General features: G+C 40.4%; 1 protein-coding gene across 5 annotated transcripts in view; it reads right to left on the bottom strand.

The window, feature by feature from the left end:
- The window catches only part of tnca (tenascin Ca), a 28,280-nt gene extending 6,465 nt beyond the window's left edge, over positions 1 to 21,815 (bottom strand). The window contains exons 1-21 of one of the 5 annotated variants that reach the window (XM_013909926.1): positions 21,257 to 21,815; positions 19,440 to 20,753; positions 18,817 to 19,080; positions 18,610 to 18,725; positions 17,947 to 18,100; positions 16,204 to 16,473; positions 15,822 to 16,007; positions 15,621 to 15,710; positions 15,215 to 15,478; positions 14,323 to 14,721; positions 13,096 to 13,545; positions 11,324 to 11,599; positions 9,024 to 9,296; positions 8,597 to 8,872; positions 8,219 to 8,491; positions 5,055 to 5,363; positions 3,739 to 4,011; positions 3,359 to 3,481; positions 750 to 893; positions 525 to 644; positions 295 to 438 (exon numbers count right to left, since the gene is read on the bottom strand). In XM_013909926.1, coding sequence (XP_013765380.1) covers positions 295 to 438; positions 525 to 644; positions 750 to 893; positions 3,359 to 3,481; positions 3,739 to 4,011; positions 5,055 to 5,363; positions 8,219 to 8,491; positions 8,597 to 8,872; positions 9,024 to 9,296; positions 11,324 to 11,599; positions 13,096 to 13,545; positions 14,323 to 14,721; positions 15,215 to 15,478; positions 15,621 to 15,710; positions 15,822 to 16,007; positions 16,204 to 16,473; positions 17,947 to 18,100; positions 18,610 to 18,725; positions 18,817 to 19,080; positions 19,440 to 20,753; positions 21,257 to 21,734 — 6,196 coding nt within the window. In that variant the 5' untranslated portion in view covers positions 21,735 to 21,815. The remainder of the gene's footprint in view (positions 1 to 294; positions 439 to 524; positions 645 to 749; positions 894 to 3,358; positions 3,482 to 3,738; positions 4,012 to 5,054; positions 5,364 to 8,218; positions 8,492 to 8,596; positions 8,873 to 9,023; positions 9,297 to 11,323; positions 11,600 to 13,095; positions 13,546 to 14,322; positions 14,722 to 15,214; positions 15,479 to 15,620; positions 15,711 to 15,821; positions 16,008 to 16,203; positions 16,474 to 17,946; positions 18,101 to 18,609; positions 18,726 to 18,816; positions 19,081 to 19,439; positions 20,754 to 21,256) is intronic. The other 4 variants (XM_013909930.1, XM_013909935.1, XM_005720131.1 and 1 more) reach the window with 4 other exon arrangements.
- Between the last annotated feature and the right edge of the window lie 4,832 nt (positions 21,816 to 26,647).

Here is a 26,647-nt window from a genome sequence, read left to right as displayed (position 1 = left end):
ATGCTCAAAAACATGTTTTGTCTCACTCCCATTTCTTGTTGTTGCATATTGAAGTTCTTCTTGGAACCTTGTTAAGATCCAACCATGCAAAATAGGATTTTCTGCCATTTTTCCAGTGGTCTTAAACTTTTGACCGTGACTGTATAATTAAATTAGAATTTCAAATAAAATACAGTGAAATTCCATTTAATTCCAGGGAATTACATCTTTAGTAACAGGCCATATTATAGAGTGTTCCCCATCTTTTATATTAAGCAATACTTTTATACAATCTGGACATCTTTCTGTGTTTACCTGTGGTGAATTCGGTAACAGCAGAAGCACTCCTCTGAGCTTCTTTCATAGCATGAACTCCCACGGTGTAGTGGGTTGCTGGAACCAAGGAGTTCATCTCAAACTCCACAATGTTCCCAGAAACGTGCTCCACTGTTGGGGACACTATAGGGCAGGAATTAAATTATGCAATCAATACAAAGTCAGTTAAAATGAACAGAAAGCAAGCTCGTTTAAACTCAGAGACACACCAGAATCAGCACTGTAGGTAATGATGTAGCCATCAACAGTGGCGACAGATGGTTGCCACAGCAACAGGGCCGAAGTGTCCGTGACATTGATAACAGTAAGACCACGAGGTCTGTCCAAACCTGCGGGGTACGAGGAAGATCACAGAGAAAATGTGTGGGGTCAGTACATTTTTAACTGACTCCAGTATTGCCGGAGTCAAGGCTGCATAAGAGAAAAAAGCCAACCTGTGGTCACAGTGTCTGTGCTGGGGTCACTTTCCTCCAGACCCTTCAGAGCACTGACGGTTACTTGGTACGTCTTTCCGGGAATCATATTGGGAAGCAAAGCCTCGAACACGCTGCCATCTACAGTCAATGTCATTGGGCTTCCTGTGGGGGAGAGAGAACAAACACATGTACTATTGATTCAAAGACAAGCTTGTCAAGAGGTGTCAGATTTTATCTATTGGTGTATTTCCACTGTACTGAACAAGATGTACTAAAGCTCTTCACGTACTTTGTGGTGGGTGGTGATAAATGTTTGAGTACTGGAGATTGAGGCCAAGAGAAGCCTTTGTAAGGCTGAGATAAATGCTTACGTCAACTAAAAAAATGACAAACTGATTGCAATCACAGTGCGCCGTATTGCTAATGATAGTGTATTACTTTCATTACTCAAGAGCATGGTCCTATAATTTATGATTTAAGATGATGAAGTGAGCTTCCTCAAAACTAGCAGCTAAAAACAAATTTGCTCTTGCTCCAAACTGCATGTCTGTACTCTGTAGATCAGGCGTGCGTAGATTTCCTGTGTTCAGCTTCTCATCCATGCTCATGTACTCACAAATCATCTTTGTGTGCTATGAATCGTGACACAAGAGCTAAATACATGCATACAAAATATTTTTCTTTTTTCTTCGTTTTATCATTGTTACACTATGTGTTTTATTCTATTGTTAAGTGTCCTTGGGTGTCTTGAATAGTGCTCTTAAATAAAATTGATTAATATTATTATTAATAATACCTTGTTTGGTATTTCCTTTCTATCTGTTGTTATCTAATAAAAGCAACAATCATTAAAGAGGATTTATTGCATATTTCATTAGTGGGCTCCATTGATGGATATTAAATATGGCTAAAGTTTCTAATAATGTGGTCAGTAGATTTGTAAGTAATCCCTGTGAGTCAAAGGCTCAGACTTCAGACTGCACAAAACGCTGTGGTTGTGACGGTTTAAACAGTAACCTTACCCACCTGCTGAAAGAAAGTTGGCTTAAAGGGAAGGGACCTTCTTTCACAGACTGGGTGAACTGAGGGGCTGCATCAAGTAAATAACTATTATATTGAACTGAATCATGCACAACTACTCTGGCAGAGTGGATAAAAAAATATTGAGCTGGAAATTGGTCTTCTTAAAAAAATATTTTTATAAGATGAAAAATCTCCAAGTAGTGCAGTGCCAATAGTATCAAATGATGTTGACAGTGAGACGTTCCCGGTTAGCCTGAGCAGGTATTTTACCTTTAAAAGGGTTTATATTTCCTTTCTTTCTGAACTTTGATATATAGCTCCCTCTTGTACAGATTTTGCATTGACAATAAACATATTGCACCATTTTTAGAATAGCTCCACAACTATGTGACTCTGTCACTGAACTATGGTAAAAGGTTGACCAGCAATTGAACCAAGGACATGCTGTTAAAGGCCTTCATTTCATCTGGTGAGCCCACTAACCAATCAGCTGTCAGAAAGAAAGGCAGGATGAAGGGCTATAGCAGAAGCACAGGAACTCTGTACAAGCAGCACATGATAGGCATGTGACTTGAGTGCAGGCGTGCAGCTTTGAGCAAGAGCAGAACAAATCTGCATGCAGGGAGGGATCATTTCAGTTCTGGGAAGATCACTGAGTAGCTAATGATGAAAATGACAGCACACGTTTTCAAACAAAAGAACCATCCTCTTGAATAAAGAAAAATAATTTTCCTCAAGATATTTACAATGTTTGCAATCTTAGATTAGCATGTTAGAAGTTTTGCTCCTAAGCCTGATGGGGAATGTCACTGACATGGATTTAAAAAATCATGGAAAATTTACGTTTTCCAGAGACTAGAAAAGCATCAGTATCACTGATGTCAGAGGAGTTGATACATTTTTTCAGATTTATTGAAAAGTGATATCTATAGACTTTTTGATATTTTATACATTTAAATGTATAAAATTCATTGTTTACTGGACCAAATGTTTGCCAGTGTGACGCCATTAGCATGGTAACGCACCAGAAGTACCAACAGAACATCAAAAAGATTTTAATTCACTATTATCTTGAACGGTGCATTAATAAATAAATAAAAAACCTCGACCAAATAAGCATTAATAAATGTCACTGATCTGTACAGAATTCAGAATTCATCACACCTGTGAGTCAATGTGCATTGCACAGCAGTATTTTAACAGAATGTCAGCCATTACTGTAGTTCGAACAGTATGGAAACACGAGAGCACACAACAAATGACATGCAAATAAAGTCCTCAGCGGTCCGCCTGTTTTCAGTACTTAGCAGCGTTACACTGAGCCTAGTTTAGCGGGTTTGCTACCTGGAAGAGAGTCGCTCTTCTTCACATTCTGACTGTGTGAGAGCTGCACAGAGAAGTGAACGCTGTTACTGAAAGTCTGTTTCTGAAAGTGAAACTGAACTGATAAGTGGATTATTTTTGATATTATCACATGCATGTTTCTGACATGTCAACATCAGTATATCTGATGAACACGGACACAACAACGAAGCTAAAATTAAAACTGTTTAATTAAATTCAACCTTAAATGTAACTTGTATAAACAATGATTGACCTCTTACCTCCTTCAAATGGCACATAGGTGATGCGGTAGTTATCCACCGGAGAGCGAGGCATGGACCAGTGAACTACGGCTGAAGAGTCAGTCACTTCAGAGAAGTGAAGTCCTCTGGGAGTGCTGAGGCCTAGCAAAAAGCAAATGGATTTGCGCAGAGAGCAAAAAAGCAAAGTAAAAACTGTAAGTATTGTAAGTAAGTATGTGAAAACACAGTTTTTCCCAAAAGGACGTTTTTCGACAGACGTGAAGTTTCAAAGAAACCAGAGGAATAAAGATGATTAGTGGGACACTGAGTTGAGTTCTCTGAAGTCGAATGTCGCACTGAAAACTCAGAAAGTTTGGTAGTTAACATGAGACTGCACCCTCTACAGTTTTTCAGTATACCTGTCTGAACAACCCCTGTAATAGGTTGGGAGCGTCGATCCAGTGTGGCACCGTAAAGCTCGATTTCATACTCGGAGCCACCCATAAGTCCGGTTATGACCTTGGTTCGTTCATCGCCGCGGACGCTGTGCTCTTGAGGATGGGCTAACCTTTTGCTGTCTCTTATTTTGATCACAAATCGGTCAAACAGATCTTCATTGGCAGTCCACGTCAGACGGAAACTGTCAGCTGTGACGTCTGAGACAAAGAGATGCTCCACTTCTGGCTCAGCCTCTGGTTAAACAGGGAAACATTAACGTTGCAGCGCGTCTGGTGATTTCCCAGCAATATTCATCACGTTCTGAGAAACACCCACAGGGATCAGTTTGGAAGAGGTCAGAAATCGGGCAAGACAGGATTAGGTTCCAGCCTGAGGGCCTTCTTGTCCACCGCCACCAATCTGCCATGCTTAGGCATCCATTAGTGTTAATCAGTAAAAAATACAGCGCATGGACTACAGAGGCATACGCTTGAATGAAAAGACAAGATGCTTTTTGTAGATGTCAGTCAACAGAAGGAGTCTTTCGGAAGGATTTCAGCATACACTTGTTGAAATGCGTCCTCAAGGCCAGCCTGGATGCATTCAGTGTATTTAAAAGTAATGGCAGGTGACAAACGAGATTAGAAGCTAAATCAACAGACATTTCATGCTCAGAATATCTGCTGATTTATCCGTGTTTTCCTGCATATGAAAATGTCATTTTCGATTGAGTGGTTCATATCCATCCAGGGAGTTTGAACCTGATCTACAAACCAGCCTCACTAGGGAGCAACATGGTGCAATAATTGGATTTTGTCCATAGATATCTGTCTGACTATCAGCGATTAAAAATGTGAAGGAAAACACATTTTAAAATATGAAGACAAACAAATGTGCTTGCTCATATTTTGGAGGTAAGAAGAAACAGACGGGAGCTCAACACCTCTTCCTCTCGGTGACACAGCTGCATACCAAGGAGATGCTTAAAACCAAGGAAAAAAGTTTATCTGAGTTAGGGTTAGGTAAGAGTACTGAACTGAAGTCTCACCATCAAAACGTGGCACTGAGTTAGATGTATCCGTCCTCAGGCTAATTTTGTTACACAATGTCTTTTGTTGCGTGAAATGAATATCAGTGATTAGTAAATATCACAGAACTGCACCAGGTTGTGATAGTGAAACTGCAGAGCTGAAATGGTTATAATAGTTATACACGTATACACCCATGGTAGCTTCAACAAAGTCAGACACTGGACTTTGTAGTAAGACAGGAGGGCTTACAGTGCACTGAGTTGTACCTGTCACAGCCACTGCAGTCAGAGGCCGAGAGAGAAGCCCTGACTCTGACACCCCTGTCAGTCGGACCTCATAGCCTATGCCGGTAATGAGGCCCCCGATGTCCAGGTGACTTTGGTTTCCTGGCACAGTGAACTCCTGAGCCTTCAGCAGCCAGCCAGAGTCTGTCACCACTATGTGGAAATGGCTGAAGCCACCACTAGAGGGGGTTAGATTATCCTGCGGTAGCTGATGCTTCACCCCCCACGACACACGGAAGCCATAGGGGGTTATGTTGGAAATGGTCAAGTTTTCCACTTTAGGCAAAGGAGCTGAGAGGAATGTGGGTTTAATTGAATGGGAGGAAGGAGTGTGTGTGGGGGGAGGGGGAAGAGCAGGAGGGGGACGAGACTTCATTAGGAGGATAACGTGTGCAATGGTTGCAAAAGCAAATACAGACACAGTTCTTTTACAAGGTAATAGTTATAGGCCAAAACACACTAAGGGCAAATCTAGCATGCATCATAATTTAGTACTTTGTCCTCACACTATCTAAAGTGGCAAACACAGAAGTGCTAAAAAATGCAGTTCCTTGAATGGCCACTTAAGTCTGAGTTAGAGCACGAAACAAATGCAATTTTGGTGTCTTTGTGTATTGGTTTTCTTCATGACAATTGCACGTACGTTGCTCACTTTGACTGGCAGATATGCTGACACAGGCGGTTGTAGCCAGCAGCCACTTAAGGCCCCAGTAACACAGTCCTAGAGACTTCTACTGGCAACCAATAGTTGCTGAGGAAAAAAATAAGTATTCCATTGCTGTTGGAAGTTGAAGCCCAAATTACATGGGTCTTAGAGAAAAATGCAAATTCCCTAACTGGTTTTCAGTTGGTTGTGGGAGGTGTTATTCCCTATTCCTCAATGCTTAATTGAAAGCCCCCAGTAGCCAAAGCTTCCTTAACTTGACCTGACCCAAACTATAAGGTTTTAAGCCTAATAAAAGTAGAGTAAGTGTCTATATACTGAATCCAAACTGAGAGCTGGTTCCATAGTAAAGTCTGATAGCTGAAGGCTCGGGTTCCGATTTTACTTTTGAAAACTGTGGGGACAATTTTGAGAGCAAAATGCTCTGTTAGGGTTAAAATATGTCAGGGCCTGAATATTCATTATTGTTATTTTGCGCATGACGGGAAGGATTTTAAATTCAGCTCTGAACAGACAGCCAACAAAGAGAAGCTATTATGGGAGAAATATCCTCTCTCCTTCTCGTCCTAATGGGTACTCTCACTGCAGTGGTCAACTGAAGGTTTTTGAAGGAGCTTTTAGAGTGACCTGATTATAATGAACTACAAAAGTCCAGCCTGGAAGTAATAAATGCATGAACTAGCTTTATCACTCTGAGACAGGATGATTCAGAATTTAGCAATATTGTGAAAATGAATGTAGGTAGTCCTCTACATTTGTTTAATGTGCATGCTGAAGGTGCCTCACAGTGTTACTGGAGGCCAAGGTAACGTCATCTAACGCAAATATCTGTTTTAGGAATGACTACAATTACCTCATTTTTATCTGAATTTAAAAGTAGGAAATTAGAGGTCATCCATACCTTTATGTCTGTATTTTATATTTAGATAAACCTGGGTGTCATCTGCATAGAAATTAAAATGTATGCAGTGTTTCCTAATAATAGGTATGTAAATGTAATTGGTCCCAGCAAAAAGTCCTTTGTGAATAACGTCTTTGTGGGAAGAAGACTAGCCATTTAGTTGAATAAATTGGAGTCTATTTGAGAGATACGAGCTAAATCACTGCAGCGTTGTAACTTTAATACCTGCAGCATGTTTTAAAATATTGCTGGACTGAGGTCTGACAGGACAAGCACAGAGATGAGCCCACTGTCAAAGGCCATATAAAGATCATTCAAAACCTTTAGTAGCTCTGTTTCTGTGCTATGATGCGCTCTAAATCCTGAATGAAACTCTTGAAATAAACCATTGATTTGCAAATGACCAGTTAACTGTTTGTCAGCTACTCTTACAAGAACTATTTTGAGGCCAAACAAAGATCTTCTAAATTAGTAAGATAATATTTCCTCTCTAACATTAAAGTGGCGCGTGGGAGGGCTCCACTTTGAGAGAAGCCACTAAAACCTAATAAAAAACTATATGAGGCTGTCATTTTGAACAACTACATGGATGTTAAACTTGCCTGAAATAATTGTTTTATCTGAACTTTTTATAAAAAAGATAAAAAGTCAAAGAAATCAACTTCAAATTCTGAGGACAAGCCAGGTGGATGATTATTAACACATAAAAATGGTTTATAACTTCTCCGGTTAGGGTGGAAAAGGTTAAGAGTCGGGTTTCTAAATTCTGTCTAGCTCTTTGGTTGTTTAATAAGTTGGAGTGAAAGATGGTTAAAAGGTGCATGTATCCATTACAAGCTGTTAGCGTATCCTAAACAATTATCCTTCTTTCTCACTATTTGAATGACCATTATTTTCAAAATGGGCGTAAAATATTCAGAATGGCTTGAAGCCCAAGAAGTTTTAAGTAAAAAGGTTTATTGCACTCATACAGGAAGAGGGCATTGTGCCATTTTCCTATTGAGTCTTGAGGCTTTTTGAAACGTGATGGTTTGCCCTCTGGTGGCCATTAAATAGAATGCAGGTTTAAAGCACTTCCATACTGGTTTCCCTAGTCAGGGGTGTTGAACTCCAGGCCACGAGGGCCGGTGTCCTGCAGGTTTTAGATCTCACCCTGGGTCAACACACCTGAATCAAATGAACAGCTCATTACCAGGCCTCTGGAGAACTACAAGACATGTTGAGGAGGTCGTTTGGCATTTAAATCGGCTGTGTTGGATCAAGGACACATCTAAAACCTGCAGGACACGGCCCCTCGAGGCCTGGAGTTCGACACCACATCTGTTTTAAACTGACTATGAATGTTTCAAGCATCAACAAATGCTTGCTGATTATGAGCGTCAGAAAAAAAAACCAAAAGCTGCTTGTGATGCATGTCTGCTTTGCTCTTAAGGTGTTTTGGGATTTTGACCTGCATATTGAATTCATTTAATTATTCTGCTAAGTTAAACTGATAAAAGAAGCTAAATTCCTTTTTAGTTTTGGTGGAAAAAAGTATACTTGAAGTATTAGAATAAAAGATATGAGTAAAATACGTTGTACCTGTGACAGCGTGGGCTAACACTGTGGGGGTGTGACGCCCATGAGAAATACCGTATAGTTCAATATCATAGCCTGTAGCATCCATCAGGTTAGTGACTGTAATGTTACGGACATCACCAGGCAATCTGAACTCCAGTGTCTCAGACTGCTGCTCAGAATCACTGACTCGGATAACAAAGCCATCAAAATGACCTGACACAGTGCTCCAGGACAAGCTGAGGTTATGTGGACTCGCAGATGAAGCAGCTATGGGCCCCAACTGTGGGATGTCCTCTGAATAAAAAAAGAACATGGCTTTTCAGTTATGTCGTCCTGCATACATGTACATAACAATGTAGGCGGCATGTCCAGTGTCAAGAAATGCAAGTCATGTGATACCTGTTGTAGCTACAGCAAATAGGGGTTGTGTGTTCTGGCCATCAACACCAGTGGCATACAGCTTTATGTTGTAGCCCGTGCTCGCTTTGAGCCCCGCCATTACTGTGGAGCGCACGTCTCCAGGCAGAGCGCGCCCCATTGCCTGCGAGGGCAAAGCAGACTCTCTGACTTCTACTATAAACTTATCAAAAGCCTTCTCTCTTGTCCGCCAAGACAGAGAGAATCTGTCTGAGGTAATGTTAGAAACAACTAGCTTGGACAAATCGGGCTCTTCAGCTACAGGGGAGAGAAAATATAAAATATATGCATTTATTAAAAAAAAGGATAACACATGTATTTGTCACTTTAAAACCCAAGTCAACTTTAGAGTGAAGGTAACAACAATTCTCTTGGAGACTAATGATTTGATACACATAAAACCGATTACCTGTCGATGCAACAATACTGACTGCACTCGTTCTGGATCCCTTGTACGTTCCATAGAGGTAGGCTATGTAATCAGTGCTGGGCCTGAGCCCTGTGACATCATAGGACTTTACATCATGGGATATGTTATACTCCTTTGGCTCCATCAGCCAATCAGAATCAATTATCTCCAGGACAAAACCATCAAACTCTCCTTCAGTGCCATTCCAGAGGATTGAAAAGCTCTCTGACGTTAAGTTCATGATATATATTTTGCCAACCACTGGTTGATTCACTAAAGAAAGAAACCATGATTAGATTGTCACCAAGGCATTTATGCAGAAAATGTTATTATTAAATGACAAGTAAATGATTAGAAATTGATCTTTTTCTAGAAAGGAATACATTTAGCGTTAAGGGACGCTCACCACCATCACCAACAGTAACTGTTGACAGTCTGAGAAGCTGTGATTAAATACATGCATGTATTTTTTTTTTTTGCATTAAACGCAAAGCAAAAATCCTGCACCACAGTTATTTAAACACAATTAGATTCAGGATTTTTTAAACAGAAACACAATCTTCACAATTCTAACTGTGGCTGCCACCGCAATAGGTTTGCAATACACAACCATGAGGCAACTGAAGCACAGACTTTTCAAATTTAATTCAAGGGGAACAAGAATGATGAGGTAAATATTAAAAATCCGCCTGTATCCTGCATTCCAAAAAAAGCTGGACCACTTCTAAAACTGAAAGCGTATGGAGATACCCGATGATTTCAAACATATAGAAACACCGTAAAACACAGTGAAGAGAGTATGTACAGCCATGCATGGTTTCTAAAGCTACCAGGCCAGACGTGTTTATTGCTAATGTGACCGAACACAGAAGCAGCTGGACAATTTCTGAAGTATGCAGAGCTTTACTGTCTCCGGTGATTCAGCCAAATGCAGCAAAGCTGATTGGATAGCATTTTACGGAGAATACTATGAAAGCAATTCAACTCAACATTTAAAAAGCACTGCGCATTAAAATGGCTGTGATTTCTCAGCTGTGGCAATGCAGCATTCTTGTTTCACCTTGTAAATTAAAGTTGAAAGTCTGTGTTTGAATTGTATCCCAGTGTGTCCCTTAATATTGCTTGTAGAGCCGTGTTCAAAATTAAGAGAATTGTGTCACTGTAAAAATTTTGGAAACCAAATATACTCTTTTCTTTACCTTGAATATAAGCAACATGTAAAGCCAAGGAGAGAAACTCAAAAGGCCTTCAAAATTACCTGCAAGTTTGAGTTGTTAATCACTGACTTAAATTTGAAAATGTGATTAAGCAGATTTCATGCACATGTAGCATGGTTTGGGCATGTTAATGCTGATCAATTCAATGCATAACGCGGCATCAAAGCAATTCAAAGCAGATGAGTTAGAGAGCTAGTTAAACTTCATTTACATGTTGCAGGAAATATAGTCCTTACATGCAAGCATGCACTCAAAACAAAATTCAGATGTAAATCGAGGTGATGCTACTGTTAGCTTCGTTTTATGTTATTAGCTTTTTACCTTGATAGTGACAAGAAGATTTAATCATTTGCCACCTAGCAGTCCAAAAGGAAATGACCTGTGTTTACTTTGATGTTCCGTGAAAATAAACTTCATCAGAATCCACAAAACCACCCCAGTGTCATTCACACAAACTGAAAGATGACATGGATACTCACGCATACTGTGAGCGCTTGCACATCGACGGGCAAATGATGGGTCATGGTTAATCAATTATACGCTGAATGAGGGCTGATGAGATGAAATGAGATTATCGCACCGTTGCTGTATGACTGGCGGGGGAGGCTGAGAGTTATTGGTTTGCTTTTGCAATCATTGCAGCACATCAGCGCCAGACCGGACCACGATGCAGGGATGGCAGAGGGGGGGGGGGCTTCATGCACTTTGGGATAAGGGGAGCAGTCGGAGGTAAGTCAAGGGGTTTGGGTCAGTGATGAGGCACATGTACGCATCACCCTGCCCTCTCTCAGCTAGACAGAATCAGTGGCTGGAGGGTGAGGAATGGTAAACGGCATGTTGGTTAAGATGAAGCAGTAAAGTGCACTGTGTCCAGGGTGTTGGACATTGAGGCCATAAACAACAATTGGGTTATTATCATGATGTTCTTGTTTCATGCTGCGAGGTGAAGATGCTCCACTGAGAGTGAGACAACAGAGCTATTTATGTGTATGCTTCACAGATGTTGACTTTAGTAGAAATTATTCATGGAAAAGAAGGACAGTTTAGAGGACAAAAGGCTGCAACGCTGCAAGTTGCAGGTACCTGTGGTGGCTTCACTGTACACAGGTTCAAGGAAGGAGCCCTGATACATCCCATACAGGCCAACCATGTAGCTGGTGTTGGGATTCAGCCCAGAGATACCCAGGCTCAAAGCGTCTCCGGACAGAGTGAGGTTCTGGCTCTCTGCAAAATTCTCCAGGTTTGTTACCTCAATCACAAAGCTGTCAAAGTCCCCACTCGTGGGGCTCCAGAACGCAGTGAAGCCATCCCATGTTATGTCAGAGATGGTGAGGTTCACCACCATTGGCGTCAGCATCTCTGGTAGATAGACATATCAGACTGGGGTCAGCTGGACAGGAAGATGGATTATGCATTTCATTTTAAGGCGAAAAAAAAAAAAAGGACATCAGGAGTATGAGGAGCACAGTGGGGGAAAAATCTCAGATTTTGAGATAAAATTGCAAACACTTGAACACATAAAAGTGATGATCACCTCTTTCATTGAATTTTGAGTGTTTTAATCATCCTTGTTACATCTGTGGTGCCATAGCAAATGAATGGGAATACACTCAACCTCCCCCCCCATTGGCTGAATGACCTACTGAACAACCCACTGAACGGCCCACTCAACTGAATTTCGTGGTGAAAAATGTTTGTGTTAATTTAAAACAGACCGCTCAATTTTGACCAGGAACACTAAAGTAAGGGGGGTGGGGTGCACAAAACTGGAGGGTTAAATTCTCCCCATCTTCTTGTCCCACCGAAGGGCGGAAAATGTGTAATTGGTTCTGTTTGCTTGTCTTTTGTCTGTCTGCCTGTTTGTTAGTTAGCAGTCTAACATCAACAGTTATCAAGATATTATTTTGAAATTTTGTCTAATGGTGGATACCAATAATAGCTTAAGCACATTTTTGGTGAAGGTCATGCCAAATATAAAAAAATCAGTAAAAACTTAATATTATGCAGAATTTTTTAAGGATTGACTTAAAACTAGTACCTAGATTGAAGCATTTGACCTTGACCTTTACTATTAGCGCCCAAGGACAAAGTTAAAATATTTCAAGAAGCCATGTCAAGTAATATATCATATGAACATCACAGGCTAACATCATCATGTTGTAATAAAAACACAATAAAGCATCAAACTTTTAGTATCGTAAGAGTCCTTTGAGGGACTTGTGAAATAAAATTTAAAAAATAAAATAAAATTCCTAAATATTGAACAATATTAAACTCTAATCATTTTAATCACAAAATAATTTTTCAAAAAAGTTTTACACTCTTAATTAAAATGTTTGATATTAAAGTATTGAATGTTGTATATTTGATATATTGCAGTATACTGTATATTTACAATATATTTGACATGAGAGTCAAAATTGAATACTAATATTTAATTTTGAGTTCATTATCAGAATTAAATAATATATTCTTAATATAATTTAAAGTATTCTAACTTTTAACAAATTCTACCAACAACATGTTAGAACTTTCCTTCATTTGACATCACTTTTATATTGTTCGTTTAAGTTAAACTAAAACAACTTTCAAAATTAGAAGTCTCTTTGTTAAATGCACATTAAATCTCAAAATCTCAGATTTTTTGTGGACCTAATACTTTGTTGTGAGGATTTAAAAGTTCAGCAAAAGACAAGATTAGATCAATGAGGATTATCTTTTACAATAAAACATGAAGTATCTGTGGAAAAAGAAATGATTGAACCATTCTGAAATGTTCAGACATAGGAGATAAAAGATATGATGATGATGGATTGAGATGAAGGGCTACAATAAGAAATATTTGTTCCATGTACCTGTAGTAGCAAAAACTCTGAGAGGTAAAGATCGCTCCCCTTCCACCAGCCCTTGCAATGTAATATCATAGTGTGTAGCAGGGGACAACCCTTCTATTTCAGCCTTCCTCATATTTCCTGGTACCGTGGTCACACGAGGTTGCGTTGTTGCTGACGGAGCAGTAAGCTCCACCAAAAAGCTATCGAACGCCTCATCGGGTGCGGACCACGCCAGCTTTACACTAGTGGCGGTAACACTGACTGTGAGATCCCCGAGTAGGTCCAAGCCTGAGCTGTCAGGCTCGGCACCGGAGCTTATCCCGCCAGAATCAGAAGTGGAAGTTACTTCATTATTTAGAGTATCGAGGATGTCTGGGTTTTGAACAGCTTCATTATCCGGAACAGACTGTAGGAGCGTTGAGGCATCTTTGATACTCAGCGTAAGCACATCTGGAGATGTGGGCTTGGGTGCTAAGTGAATAAAAGAAGGTTAAAGGATGAATTTCTTATTGGCTCTGCTGAAAACTGTAAAAAGATCATGTGAAGAAAAACAATGGGTTAACATAAAAATATAATAATTCTGCACAAAATGCTGCCCTTATTCTACCTGAATCATGGATATATTATGACGGCTAAATCATCAAGCCATTGCTAAGGCATTAATGACACCTGAAGCAGGGTCATTAACTTTCTGAAGACTCTGCATAGTCCACTGGTGTGAAAGTATACAGTTGTCTTCAAATTAAGTTGAAGCCATGCACAGCCACGTTCTTTCGGCTTTTGTAAAACACAACTGAGGAGTCTTAGTCATGAGACATGCAGGCGACCTGGTTTAATTTGCTATTAGAGAATCACTCATCTCTCTAAACGGGGTTAATGATGGGACAAGGCTTTAATTTAAAAGCTCAGGTACAAGAAGAAACTGGGACAACCAGCTAAGTAGAAAACCAGTGTGCTTGATAGCTTTTATAATCCAGGCTAGACACTGATGCCACTGTGGATTTCTTCTTGCATTTGAACTTTGGGAACCAAAGAATCAAACAAGATGGGTTTTTGTAAAAACAGAGACATTTGTTAGGTTCAAATGGACTCATGCCAAAGGTTATGCAGATGATGGTTTCAGTGAAAAAAAAGTCTTGTGAAATCTGGGAACAAAGAATCCAGCATGCAAGCCATATCAGTCTGGCCTCTAATCAAAAGCTTCCGCTGAAGGGAGAAGCTGAAAAACCCTAAGAGAGAGACTTATACCTGTGATTGCAACAGCTTCAAGTAGCGCAGCTCGTTGGCTACCTGTTATTCCATAAAGTTTTATTAGATATTCTGTCGATGCCGTCAGGCCATGGATTCTAGAGCCATGGGCATCTCCAGGAAGTTGAACCTCTCTCATGTCCCACAATCGCTGAGTGTCTTTATATTCTAGTGCAAAACTATCATAGACACCACGAGCCTTTAGTTTCCATGACAGATCAAATCCATCAGACGTGACACTTGAGACAGTCAGCACTCCAGGCTCATCCTCAGGCTCGGTCCCAGAAAACTGGGACTCGGAGGGGTCTAGATACACAAAGCTAATGACATTGTCCTCCAAGCCTGTAGGAGTCGCTAGCTCACGGTCATCTGAGTCAGCTAAATAAAATGTGAAAGAGGCTACAAGGAAAACAAGAAAATCAAGAAAGCATCGTTTAGTAACAGATGAAATAATAGTTTCTTGGTGCTGGTCGGCAGCAGATTTATTTCCAGCCAGCAAATCTCTACTTGTATTTCTAAACATGTACACAAATGATCATTTTCAAGCTTTCAGTCCTGGTTGCCTTGGTTACAAAGCTGCGATTAGCATTATATATGCAAAAAACGCAGCTGTTACTATAAACCAATCTTAATTAATTTTAAAAAAAGAATAGGAGATGGATCTTTTTACAGTGGTGAGCAACAATCTCAGGTTGTCCAATGAACAGTAAGATAAAAGAGAATTAATGATGCTGACACCCCTGAACTCCAACAGCTGAACCTGTCTGTAGATCCTTTTAACTTTAGCTCCTCGAAGAAATCCTGAAGAACGTAACAGAGCCTTTAACTAAAAATGCATGCGTTCTTATTCATTCTATTCATTTAAACTGTGGAAAAATGGTTCCCTACCCACCTGTGGATGTAGACAGGGAGACGGGTGTGCTCCTTTTGTGCCCCCTCTCTGCAGTCAAGGTAAGGGTGTAGCTCATCCCAGGAGTCAGATTGGGCAAATGATAGGTAGTCGTTGCAGCTGGGAACCCCACCTCCCCAACCTGACCGTCTCTGGAGATGTACACCAGTCTGTATCCACTGATTTTGGCCTGAGGTTTCTGCCACTTGACGCTGAGAGACGTCTCTGTGGATTCAATTTCCTCAAAATCTCTGGGAGGATCGAGGTCTGACAGAAAAAAGAGGTAGATAAACAGCTCATTAGTGTCATTTCACCACTCAATTTGTATCAACACATCCTATCTGTCTGTGTGTTTATGAAGCGGTGTGAAGGAGGAGTGTTTGGACAGCTGTTCAGCAGTGTCTCTCACCAGTTGCTGCGTTTGTGGTAGCTGGGAGGCTTTCTCTCTCATTCTTCACAGCAGTCACTCCAATCCCGTACTCTGTACCTGGCTTTAGCCCTGCGGTGCAGAAAGACGGAAGCTAAATATCCATGTTGGGTGACAAATGCAATTCTGGATATTGCATGTGTGTGGTCAAGCTTAATTTGTATTAATCCATGTGATACTTACTGGTGATGGTAGCCTGTGTGCTATCGCCTGGTCCTCGCTTGAACACTTCCTCACCATGAATTTCCCCAGAGATGGGACTGTATTTTACCCGATAGCTACTAATATCAGCTTCACTGTTGGTCCACTCCAGGGTGATGCTGTTGTCTGTCTGGGACACAGTCTGAAGGTTCGTGGGGGCATCCAGTGCTTACATAAACAGAGTTTCTTTCATTAATTATGTAATGACTTGACACTTGTTGACCTACAATCATACAATAAGCTTAAATACATACTAATACAACATTAGACTGCTCTAGTTTGTAGTGTACAAATGCATAGAAGTCTCAAAATATAACAATATAGTGAACCAAAACAGAAAATACAGTTATTATCACAAGACAACCTGTAGTGAATGTGGCAGTGACAGGGTCACTGGTGATGTCTCCACTCCTGGAAATGAGCGACACTGTGTACTCGGTGTCTGGCCTCAGACCATCAATGCTATACTGCTTGTCTGGGGGGGATATAGCCACACGATTTTCATCTGAAGGGTCAGAGCTGGGCATGTAAAACATGGTGATTCCATCCATGGGAGCCACTGGCTGAGACCAGCTGATCAGAGCCGAGGAGTCCGTAATATCCTTCACCTCCACCTGCTGAGGGCTATCAATCTCTAGATTGGGTAATTTGGTAAGAGAAGGAAAGTTGGATGAGATATAGAAGAAAAGATGCATGAAAAATGTGAAGAGTGGTAATTGTCCTAGAAACTGATGCATCCAGGGGTTATTTTTTTCTAGCTTAATATTCAAACATAATAACTTATTTGTAATCAATGTAAGCTGTATATTTGGCTCTATTTAGCTAATTTTGCTAATCATGCTAACCATAAGTTTGTATGGTGAACACTTTTGTTAAAAATCAGCAAGTTAGCACTGTCAGTGCAAAAATATTAAGTATCACTGCTGGTTTCCACTTTGGTTATCCTGAAGGTTAAAGGTATTTCGGCATCATAAAGTCATAGAAGATGCTAATACATGTAGCTTGCTAACCAAGCAACTGCTGTTCATGTTTGGCTAAAAAAACAGCACCAAATCGGTAACATCAATACCAATTCATGGCACCGCAAGCTATGTCCATCTCTTCTAGTGTCATCTTGCAAGCTAAAAAGTACCTTTCCAAAAAGTTATGTCTACCTTTGGTGTCAATAAGAAGAGAAATGTCTCTAACAAAGATTTAATCAGTCTCTGTATGTGTAATTCATTATCTAAAAATACAGAGTTCACAATACAAATTCACAAAGAAAACCTGGATAAAGAGATGTTAATCGTTGTTTTGTTTGTACGTGTTTAAACATAAAATACATCTTGCATAACTCAACTTGGATATCAACCACCACAACAGGAAAAGTCATTATGAAACATAATGTGATTCCCTTTAATTCTGACGTCATGTCACTACCTGACAAATCTCCTGTGTTAACATGTGGAGGAGACATTTTTCCTCCATATTTTGGATCCATGCTAAAAAAGGACCACTGGGGGTACAAGGGTATGAAAAGTTTAACCTCGCTTCTATCATTCCTCTGTGTCGACTTTCAGCCTATACAAATAAATGACATCAGAAACAAAACGGTGTGATACCCAGAGAGTCCATCAACACAGTCCTGTTAACTAAATGATTTTTCCATGCTCAAAGGAAGTTGTCTGGCTTGACGTGCCATATTGATGGCGTAAGGAACTGGAACCATTTCATAACTTAATGTATGGAGTAACTCGGCAATAAAAGTTTCAACGAGACAAGGACGAGAGCTAAGAGCAAAAGATTTATTGGAAGAGGAGAAAAAAAACAACTATGACATGGATATGCTATGCTCAGCTTCAATTAGTTTGAGTTATTACTCTTTACCCTGAATCTGTTAGATGGACTATGGAGAGCCACCTGGGATTTCTTCTTGTAGTTCTTCTTTTCTTTCTTCACTCTAGCTCACATTGCAGACACAGTCAAAGTGCAAAAGTACTAATAGCTGCCACATAGTGCAGGAAAATTAAAATCTTCTCTGACTCTAATGTGATGATTATGGTCGAGAGTTGATGATAGGCAGCCATAAACTGCATGACTGTAAATATTCTGTGTGCAGGAAACTCACTGGTAGTGAATGTTTGGGTTGTTTGGGGTCCTCTGGTGTTGTTCTTGATGATGTTGATGGAGACTTCATACTCCTGTCCTGGTCCAAGCCCTGATTGGAAGAATTGGTTCTGAGAGGGTGGAAGGGTGCTTGAAACTTTTCCATTTTCTTCTTTCTGTAAAAGTTACATAATATGCAAATTAAGTTAAAGTAGAAAATTTACATTAAACTTGACTGCTGTGAGAAAATCAGCTTTTGGCATTAAAACATGGTGTCTCTGTTTTAGCATTTTCATTACCGTTTAGGTTATGCTATGTTTAGTGTACCGCAGGCAGTATATTTCTTCATGCAAGGCACAAAAAGGCAGGAGCGGGAGCTTGAAGGTCAGAAAAGGACAACACATTTTAAGGCTACAGAAAATTAAAAGGATTTATCAGCTGGCACATTCATTCCTTTTCGAAGAGTTGGTTGGATTTTGCCTTGGTATCTCAGCAGCAGTTTTAGCCACAGTTCTATAACATCCCTCACTTTTCCATATGTCAAAGCAAATTTAATGGTTACCACTAAAATAAATCCTTGTATTGCTGAGACTTTCAATAAGCTGTCGTAGCTTATCACCTCTGACTTTTCCCCTGATGGTTAATAAAATGCAGGCAAGTCCTCAGCAGAGATGGGGAGACTCACCATGTTGCGGAAATAGATCTCCCAGCCATCAAAGGGGATGTCCAGCTCGTCCCAAATGACCTCGACTGAGGTCTCTCTTACTGATTTGAATCTTAGCCCTTCTGGCTGCGGAAGGTCTAGGGGGGACAGAGAGAGAATTAATAAATGTCTAGTATCTTTTTCTAACCATATTCACAGCAAGTGAACACAGAAACAAATATGGCATACCTGTGGCCACCCGTGCACTCACAGGGATGCTCCTTTTGTTACTCAGAACAGCGTAGACATTAATCAGATACTCAAGACCAGGCTCAAGCTCTTTAACAGTTGCAGCAGTTTTGTCTCCAGACACAGTGAACTCTTGGAGAAGACCGCCAGGAATTGTGGGCACATATGTGACGAGGTACTCTGTGACCAGCATCTCATTGTTCCAGGACAGGCCGACAGTCTCACTGGTGACCTCCCCAACAGTTAGGTCCTTTGGAGGAGATACTGGAAAAAATCAAGAAAAAAAACCAGCTGAGGGTGTTGTATTAGACATTTTCTCAGGCCCTCAAGTCAGTGAATATCAACCACGTAGAGCTAATGCAAACTCCAGACACACATCTGGTTGTGGTGTGAAGAACTGCCAAAAAAGCACACACCAAGTACAGACAAGGGCAGCACAAAAACCGAAACCCTCTTTTATATTCACCAGAATAGTTTCTTTCAAGAATAGTGGTGAGTGAATTTTGAGAACGGAAGGAAATTACATCACTCTGCATTTGCTTTTATGGTGCACTTAGTTAACACATGGAAACTTTCTAAAATTGTGAACTGTCAAATCCTTTTTTTTGTCTAGAGACTCTTACCTTGTGAGCAGTCTTCTCCGATGTATCCCTCATCGCAGACACACTGACCGTTCACACAGTGCCCTTTGTCCTGGCAGTTGTTGATGCAGCTCATCATTGCACAGCTTTCTCCTTCATATCCGATCTCACACATGCATCTTCCGTCGACACAACGCCCCCTGTTGTTGCAGTTATCTGGACAGGTGAGCACGGAGCAATCGTCTCCCGAATAGCCTTCATGACAAATGCACTCTCCGTCCACACAGTAACCCCGGGTCAGGCAGTCGTTGGGACAAGCTCTCTGACTGCAGTCTTCTCCTGCAAACCCTTCGTCGCAGACACACTGACCATTGATGCACCGGCCATGGTTCCTACAGTTGTTGGGGCAGCTCAATTCACTGCAGTCTTCACCAGTGAAGCCTGCGTGGCATAAACAACGCCCCTCGGAGCACTCTCCACGGCCGTAGCAGTTTGAAGGGCATGTGCGGATGCTGCAGTCCTCAGCAGCGAAGCCTTCCTCGCATACGCATTGACCATTGAGACAGCGCCCCCTGTGCAAGCAGCTGTTTGGACAGGACAGCTCGGAGCAATCGTCTCCCTGGAAGCCGACATCACACGCACACTGTCCATTTATGCACTGGCCTCTGTTGTTACAGTTGTTCAGACATGCCAACTGGCTACAATCTTCACCCTGATACCCTGTGTCACAGATGCACATCCCACTGAAGCAGGTTCCTCTACCGTTACAGTCATTCAGGCAGGTGAGCTGACTGCAGTCTTCTCCACTGTAGCCAGCTGTGCAGACGCACTGGCCATCGACACAGAAACCATTACCACGGCAGTTGTTGGGACAGATGCGCTCTCCACAGTCTTCCCCGGCGAATCCTTCATCGCAGTAGCAAGTTCCATTCAGACAGCGTCCACGGTCGTAGCAGTCTTTGGGGCAGATAAGCTCAGAGCAGTCAAAGCCAGTCCACGGTTCATCACACACACAGTCTCCGTCATCACAGCGCCCACGGCCTAGGCAGTTATTGAGGCACTTGCTCTGAGAACAATCTTCGCCAAAGAAACCATCCGTACAGACGCAAACGCCACCCACGCACTGGCCGTGCACGCTGCAGTCCACAGAGCAGGCCTCAAATGAGCAGTCTTCTCCAGCGAAGCCTTTAAAGCACTTGCACTTTCCATCCACACAGTGGCCTCGGTCCCGGCAGTTCTTTGGGCACTCGGGTTCGGTGCAGTTGGGTCCCTTCCAGCCAGGCTCACATATGCAGCCACAGGTTTCAACGCTGAAGTTTCCATGACCATTACAGTAAGGTTTTGTTCCCACTTCACCTTTAAAAAAAATGCAGCATAACAATGACAAATGCAGTCAGCTTGACATTTGGAGAAAGCATGCTTTTTTGACTTTCTTGTTGAGAGTTGGCAGTGAAGAAAGACTTTTCTGTATGCTATGAAGAGCCAACAGATGCATAAGCGAATGTGTATTTCCTAAAATGCCAAACTATTCCGGCTTATTTTAGCAGCTACTGTTTTCTTGCTTTCATTGGTACTGACAAAACTTTATGTAATCCCTTACTGATCCAAAAAATAACAAAAAAACATGCAAAGTTAATAGATGAGCTGGTGTCCTCTACTGTACAGCTAAAATTACACCCCCACGTTAAATTCCAAAGAACTCTCAGCAGATGAAGGGAACAGATGTGACTCATGAACGAGACTTGTGGGGTTACAAAGCACTTTTCATTGCAGAGTCTGATAAATAAAGGATTGTTTTACTTTGCTGGCTCTAACGGGCAAATGTGACTGACACAGCGTGATGGAAAAATTAGACCTACCTTTGACCTGAGCACTGCAGCAGGCCCCTTCACTGTGGCACTGATCCCTCAAAGCTGAAACTTCTCCCTCAAGCATCTCAAGCCGGCTCATGAGGGCTTTTAGACCGGGCAAGTGGTCGGTGCAACCGCAGGCCTGCCGAGGTATGTTGATGCGGTGAGTGAAGACAATCTGGTTCTCCCCGTCGAGCGTGTGCTCGGTCATGTGATGGCCTGAGGAGACTGGTGCATCTTTGGGATGAAGGTGCGTACTTTCTGTAGTGTCTAGGTCCACTGAGCACAAGGAACTTCCAGGAACATTAATGTTATAGACGTGGTTGAAAACCAAAGGATGATCTGCTCTCGGGAGGGTTATGTTTTGATCTTCAGGGGATGCCAAAGTCTGTCGTCGATGCCGTAGGATTTTTTTCACAAGCCCAGCATTTGATAAGGTGAGGCAAGTGATTAGGAGAACGCAGCCCAGAAGGCCTTGTGTACCCATGTTAGATGTGTAGCGCTTTATTAGTGAAATAAATATCCGTGCAAACCTCAGACAAAAGCTCAATCCTGGTTAACGGTGAATGTTCTGGAAAGACAGACAGATACATTGTTACAGCAATTTAGTATTTAATGCTTTGTAGCACAATTAATAAATATATGAGAAAACATCTGAAGAATCGTGTTATACCTGCACTAATTACAACAAACTAGCAATTGAGATGAAATGTTAACGAATTGAAAGCCATCCACAACATTCAATGCCTCACAAAGTCTTTTAAAACAGTTTTTCATAATGCCTGTCTTTCATAACTATCAACTGTACATGCGAATAGGGTTTGGTGATTTGGTGTAAGTTGACTACATGTGACTAGTTTTGTCTTGTTTAGAGAAAGACAGAAGCTTGAGAGATGGAAATCAGTGCAACATGAACATTTAGGATATGACGCAGTTATTTTTTGGACTGTTTTTTCATCGTTTTTGCTTTGCTGGTGTTAAACAGTCAAAAATAAATATCCAATAAATGTAGTTTTTGATCATTTTTGATAATCTTGTACATAGTTTGCATAATATTTTATTAAAGCCCTGCTTTTAAAAAAAACCCTATTATCAAATAATCCGCAGGTGTCCTGGTAAATCAACTTGCTTCACGGTGTTTGTGTAAATGTAAAAAATCTGCTGTTTTACTCAAAAAATTATAATCCCAGTTCTCTAGTGTCCACATAAAATTAGGTATCTGGACACCAACAGCACTATAATTTATGGGAGTAAAATGACAAGCTTCTTCCTCAGCGTGGGAAAGCCCTCTTGGATTACTCAGTGATGAGTTTCCAAATGATCTAAGTTCACACGAGATACTGAAAATCAATAATAGCCCACAGTGGCCGACTCTTCCTCATTACTGTAAAAAATTCTTCCTTCGTGGAGTTTTATGATAGTTCAAAGCTGTGTTATTGTTGCTTAACTGCATTTGCAGGCTTTAGATTTTAAATTCCTTCACTCATCAGTCAATAATCATTGCATCCCCAAATAGCCGGCAAATCAAGTCATCCAGATAGGCCCTCAGGTTCACACGCTTGTCTGCTGGCACACCTGGGAGGCAGCAAACAATACCTCTATAAAGAAGCTGCATTTCTGGCAGCACAGGAGGATTTTGTCCAGACTCTTTCATTGGTAGCAAACCTGCACATGCAAACCAGTGAAAAATTACTTCCAAAAATGCAGTTATGGACTTAAAAAGACATGTGGTGCACCTGGATTTATGTTCTCCCGAGAGTTTCTGGAAACTGTTTATTGACACAATGATCAGCTATCGCATAACGGAAAGTATCTTCAGAAAAGCTTCAGCTGAGCTTTTGCTGGATCTCAGGGTTGCCATGACTGCACATTCATATATTTATGACCAAGAAGTATTTTATCCTCTGAGACACAAAATCAAAACACCTGTGGCTGATCCTCATCCTCTTAAAGCAACACAAGAAAGCCTAGATATACATAAAACTACTTGCAGTAACACACACACACAAAAAAATAGTGAGACCTATACCAAGAACAAAATCTGCCTCACAATTTTGTAGAAAAATCTAAAGGTGGGTAACAGTAAAATATATAACCACCGGATTACCTTGACTCAAGATGTCATCTGAGCTCAGAAAAATTATAGTTCCTTGTTATTGCACATCAAGCGGTTCACTGTTAATGTGCGTGTTAACTTTGAGAGTAAAATATGAATATATTTCTTTTAAAATATGATGGACTCTCTACAGGTTGTGCTGAACCTTCCTGTGAGGAAGCACAACGATTTTATATTTGGGAAAAACCAATAAAATAGAATAAGCTGGTAAAGGAATCAAGAGTTGTTGGCTTTCGTCAAGGACTTTTTGAAACAGTGAAAACAGTTTGAAAACTTTTGCAGTGATAGCTGAATGTTTCCCTTGTTTTTTATTGTTATACTTAGATGACAGGCAGCATGGCTATCTTTAAATCGCAATGGTCGCACGCAATACAAAGGCTGTAAAAATGTTGCTACTTCAGAGATATAGGTTTGAAGGTAGGGCTTTTTCATTGGTCCTCTTTCCTTTCCTTTATCATGACCACCTTTGACCTGACCTGGCTTCTGTCCCACACCCCCTGCCAGCATTTTCACTGTTCTTCATCTTACCTGTTTAAACGCCCATATAAAATCCCAGCTTAAGTTTCACTAGGCTCTCACACATCTGGTGAGCGGCAGGATAAAGGTAGGTTACGATTAAGGTTGTAAATCTGAACTCTTGGTCTTACAATGTGTTTGTGATCTACTTCTTGAAACCTTTACAACACATATCACTTGTAATTTACAGTCAGTCTGGCAAAAAAAAAAAAAAATCTTCTTGATAATGCCCACAGGTAGCTCACTGTCACTAACATAACTGTACAATATGGACTTTTTGAAATAATAAGCAGAGGAATTCAACATATTTTTTAAGAAAATACTGGCTGGTAACCCTTTTTCATTGTAAGACTAATTGAAGTTAATTAGTTGAATTAATAAATTGTTTTGATTCATTTCTTCTAACTGGGTGCACTTTTCCATGTTGCACAGAGCAGAAAAAACATTCTTAAAATAAGAGGTGCAAGCAAGGCACGCAGTGCTTGTGTAGCGAGATCTCAAAACAGACATCAATTAAAATGTCAAAGTTAAAGTGATCCTTCTCCTTTCATCTCAAACAACATTCTGTCGTTAAAGCTTCTGGCCTGTTTGCATTCATTCATCATATAGCTATAGTTGGCAATAGTCTCTGGAAGCAGGATTAACTCCGCTTGTGTCCAATTCCACAGGAATCTGTAGTGCACCTCAGTTTTTGCAAAGGTCTTCTTTCCATTATCAATCGCTTGAGCTTGTCAAGTTGGGAAATAACACCTTTTTCTGGTTGATGTGCGTTCATAGTCCTCCATCTGTCTCTAATGGGAGATTGATGGGAGCATAGTAGATAAGCTCTGAGATCAGCTAGCATCAGTGGGTTATGCGGTAATAGAAGCAGCATTAGAAATGACTTAGTGACTGCTTGGCCAATATGTATATATAATATATAGAAGAGTTAGAATACAGTGTGAAAATGTTTTTTATTAATTCCATCAGCACGTTAACAAGAAACGCCTTGTTTTTGCTCCACTAGCATTTTAAAATTAGCATCTATGAGAAAAGTTTAACGAACAGTGTTCCTCATACACCACCTTTATTTTTCATTAATATTCTCAATTATTAATTAAATTAATTAAAATAATTGTTAATTGTTAATTAATTTTGAACAACCTGTTTATTTGTTTCTTTTTACATTAATTTTTTTTTAATATACTTTTTTCAAAATCAAGCTGTAAATCTGTGTTTGAGCTCATTAGCAGGTGTTTATTTACAAATACATGATCCTCCCAGGATCCTTTTGATTGCTGATTAAACAAAATATAAATTATTAACATAAGCTCAACCTAAAGCTTCTAAAGCAGTTATTATATATATTTATTAATCCATATAACATTGCTAAAAAAACCACAATTTTCTGCAAAGTATTTTATTTTTAAAAATATGTACCGTTTTCCACTAATAGAGTTTTACATGTTGTGAGGTGTTTTCATTGTGTTTTATTGTTACTTGTACTGAAGGAATGGTTCTAAAAAATTCTACTGCACTAATAGTAAATAGTTTTTTAGCCAGGAAGGATTGCAGAAAACGTGCAGCAAGCTGCATGAGGCAGCTGTGAAAGTGCAAAAGGCTCTGACACGTCACTCATATATCAGTAATTGTAAATTATGTGCACATTAACACTAACTTAAATTTTACATTTTAAATTTCAGACTTGAAATAACTTCAAAGGCTTTTTAAAAAGATAACTGCCAGCACATTTTTTCTTTTTTGTAACTTTTCAAAACCAGCGGAAACTTTGTTTATATAAGTGTGACCTGATGTTTTTGTTAAACTACTGAGAACGGTAGTGCTTACAGTACAATGCCAAGAAGACATCATTCAGAGAAGCCCTGGGGTTGACCAAGGACATCTCCTTTGACTATGGGACATGGGAAGACAATTTAGAGAGAAAATTGAAATAAATATAACCTGTTCACTAAGCTATAATCCAGTTCCCGTAGCTTTAGTATCCTTTCCCCATGCTGGCAGCTAAAAGGGAACTTTCCCACGTGGAAAAGAGAAACTGGGAATGTTGGCCCTGGGCTGATCACATCTGTTTTGCCTAGTCAAACTGAAATAAAGGCACTGAGGTTCTCGTCTTATGTCCATATAATAGCTCAACATTTGGCGAGCCAAAAGTGCTACTGCATGCAGATTTAATGCTAAACACAAGCATCCATTAACAGATTGTATGTGTAGCAAGTCTGGACACAGTCCGTATGGAAAACATTTGTGGTTGACAGCTTTGTGTCAGGATTCAGTCAGTGGTCAACAAGAAACGAGTGCATCCAGTTGTTCATCTGTGATATATTAACATTTCTATTTTTTCCATACATTACAAAGTACAAAGCCCGATTCTCGACAGCATCAGAAACAGCTGGAAATCATCTCAGGAAAGGTAATTAGAGTAGTTAATGTAGTTGATACAGTAAGAGAAATAGCAGCACCTCATTAGCAGATTACAAAGTTTCCCACTGCAGCATGGCAGATATTATCCTGTGGGACCAAAAAGCAGTTTCACTGTGTCTGCAGGTGAGCCTAACTAGAATGCAGACTTTCAGCAATTTCAGTAGCAGTTACTCTGTCTCTGCAAAAATAAACATTTTTTAAAAAGTAATTTTTTTGATTTTGCATGTGCTATGTTATATATGTTAATAAATGGGGGAAATACTATGCAAGTGTCTAAATGTGTCATTTTAAATTAGTTAATCTGCTGTGAGTGAGTGAAGCGTGGGCATTTTACTGTTGTGCATGTT

Source organism: Pundamilia nyererei, unplaced genomic scaffold (assembly GCF_000239375.1).
Source record: "Pundamilia nyererei isolate P.nyererei 1_Seehausen unplaced genomic scaffold, PunNye1.0 scaffold00002, whole genome shotgun sequence".
Taxonomy (NCBI): Eukaryota; Metazoa; Chordata; class Actinopteri; order Cichliformes; family Cichlidae; genus Pundamilia; species Pundamilia nyererei.
The sequence above is the reverse complement of the archived record's forward strand: the minus strand, read 5'-3'. Positions and strand labels throughout refer to the sequence as shown.